This window comes from Oryzias melastigma, unplaced genomic scaffold, assembly GCF_002922805.2.
Source record: "Oryzias melastigma strain HK-1 unplaced genomic scaffold, ASM292280v2 sc05650, whole genome shotgun sequence".
In the NCBI taxonomy this organism is placed as follows: domain Eukaryota; kingdom Metazoa; phylum Chordata; class Actinopteri; order Beloniformes; family Adrianichthyidae; genus Oryzias; species Oryzias melastigma.
This window is the reverse complement of record NW_023422215.1, coordinates 1-1,457: the sequence shown is the minus strand read 5'-3', so window position 1 is coordinate 1,457 and position 1,457 is coordinate 1. Positions and strand designations below refer to the sequence as shown.

At 38.9% G+C, this 1,457-nt stretch overlaps 1 protein-coding gene across 1 annotated transcript; it reads left to right on the top strand.

The window, feature by feature from the left end:
- LOC112138324 (son of sevenless homolog 2) lies at positions 1–1,436 on the top strand (the record flags this gene model as incomplete). The annotated part of the gene is given in 4 exon segments (XM_024260884.2): positions 1–60; positions 140–169; positions 264–364; positions 1,393–1,436. Coding segments are annotated over 4 exon segments (235 nt in total), but the record flags the coding sequence as incomplete, so codon positions are not given.
- Between the last annotated feature and the right edge of the window lie 21 nt (positions 1,437–1,457).

Genomic DNA, 1,457 nt, shown 5'->3' with positions numbered 1-1,457 from the left:
CCCCGCAGTCCGCCTCCTCCGACCCCTGCCCCGTCTTCAACGACCTCGACGCCAGCATCGGTGAGTCCAGCGGCGCCGACCAACCGCCGGTCCCCAAAGACCTTTGACCAAAACCTGAACCCGAATGTTTTCTCTGCAGGTTCCTCCAACTCGGTTCTGCAGTTCTCAAGTCAGTGAAACTTCCTGGTTAATCAGAACGATTTCTTTATGGTTCTGTACACTTTCCCTGTCGTATCCTAAACATTTTGGTCTGTTTTTGTCAGAGATTCAGTTCGCCTCCTGCGGGAGTCTGCACCAGCTGGTGGAGGAGCTGAGGCCGCCTCCTTTACCTCCTCGGAGGAAAGACGCCACGTCGGAAGCTAAAGTGAGACCTTTGACCTGGGAGGAAAGGATGGAAAACTTTTAACAGGAATGAGTCCGAACTTTTAGAAAACTTCAATCAAAATTGTGTCTTAGTGCTGGGGCTGATGGGAATTACAGACAAAATTTGATTAGATTCCAATTTCTTTTTTTTTCTGATTCTTTAAATTCAGTTTGATTTAATTCAGTTTTGAGTTAACAAATTTATACACATTTGTTTAGAAAACTACTATTATATGTTTTGAATGTATTGATATTAATCTGATTCAGTTCATATGCAGTAAAATGTATCAGTGAAATAATGAGATTGTTAATATCATACAGAGTTACAGTGATTCTCTAAAGGAGAAAATCTTCAGATCATTAACATCGTAAACATTGTTCTGCTTCTCCTGGAGGACGTTTCAGTTCACCTTTTCTTCAAGAAGAATAACCAAAGAATGATGTTTTAGGCCACACTTTAAAAATATTTTCTTAAAAGAGTTTTGAAAATTCATATAATGATGTTCATTTCGTCAGAATGTGTTTAGGTACGTTAGCATTAGCCGTCCTATGGAGAAACCCATTCAACGTTAGCATCAAGCTAGCTGACTTTAGCTTTATGTACTAAATTATATTTTTATGAATTGATTATTGATCTTTTAAGCTTAAAACAATTCAAATCGATTAATTGATTTAATCAATCCAGCCTCAAGTAAAACGTGTTTTTCTTTACATTTGAAATTTTTGCTGCTAAAACTTTAAATTTACATAAACATTGAAAAATATAGAAAAATTTTAACTTTTTAAGGAAATGTTTTGTTTTACATAAGACTAAAAGAAAACTTCAGAGAATCCGTCCAAATGAAAGTTTAGATAAAACTAAAATCCATTTGGGTTTTAGTCCAGTGTTTACATGTTATAATGACAAACATCCAGATTCTGTTTGGATGTGGATCTTCAAACCCGTCTTTCAAATCCGTCTTCTCATCTTCACGGAGCGCTTTGGGTCATGAAGTCGTTCTGAAGTCGGCGTTTGCTTTTGTGTTTCAGCTGAGCTCCCACTCCGACAGCCCCCCCGCCATCCCTCCCCGGCTGCCCCCCCCTCCTCCCAGGAA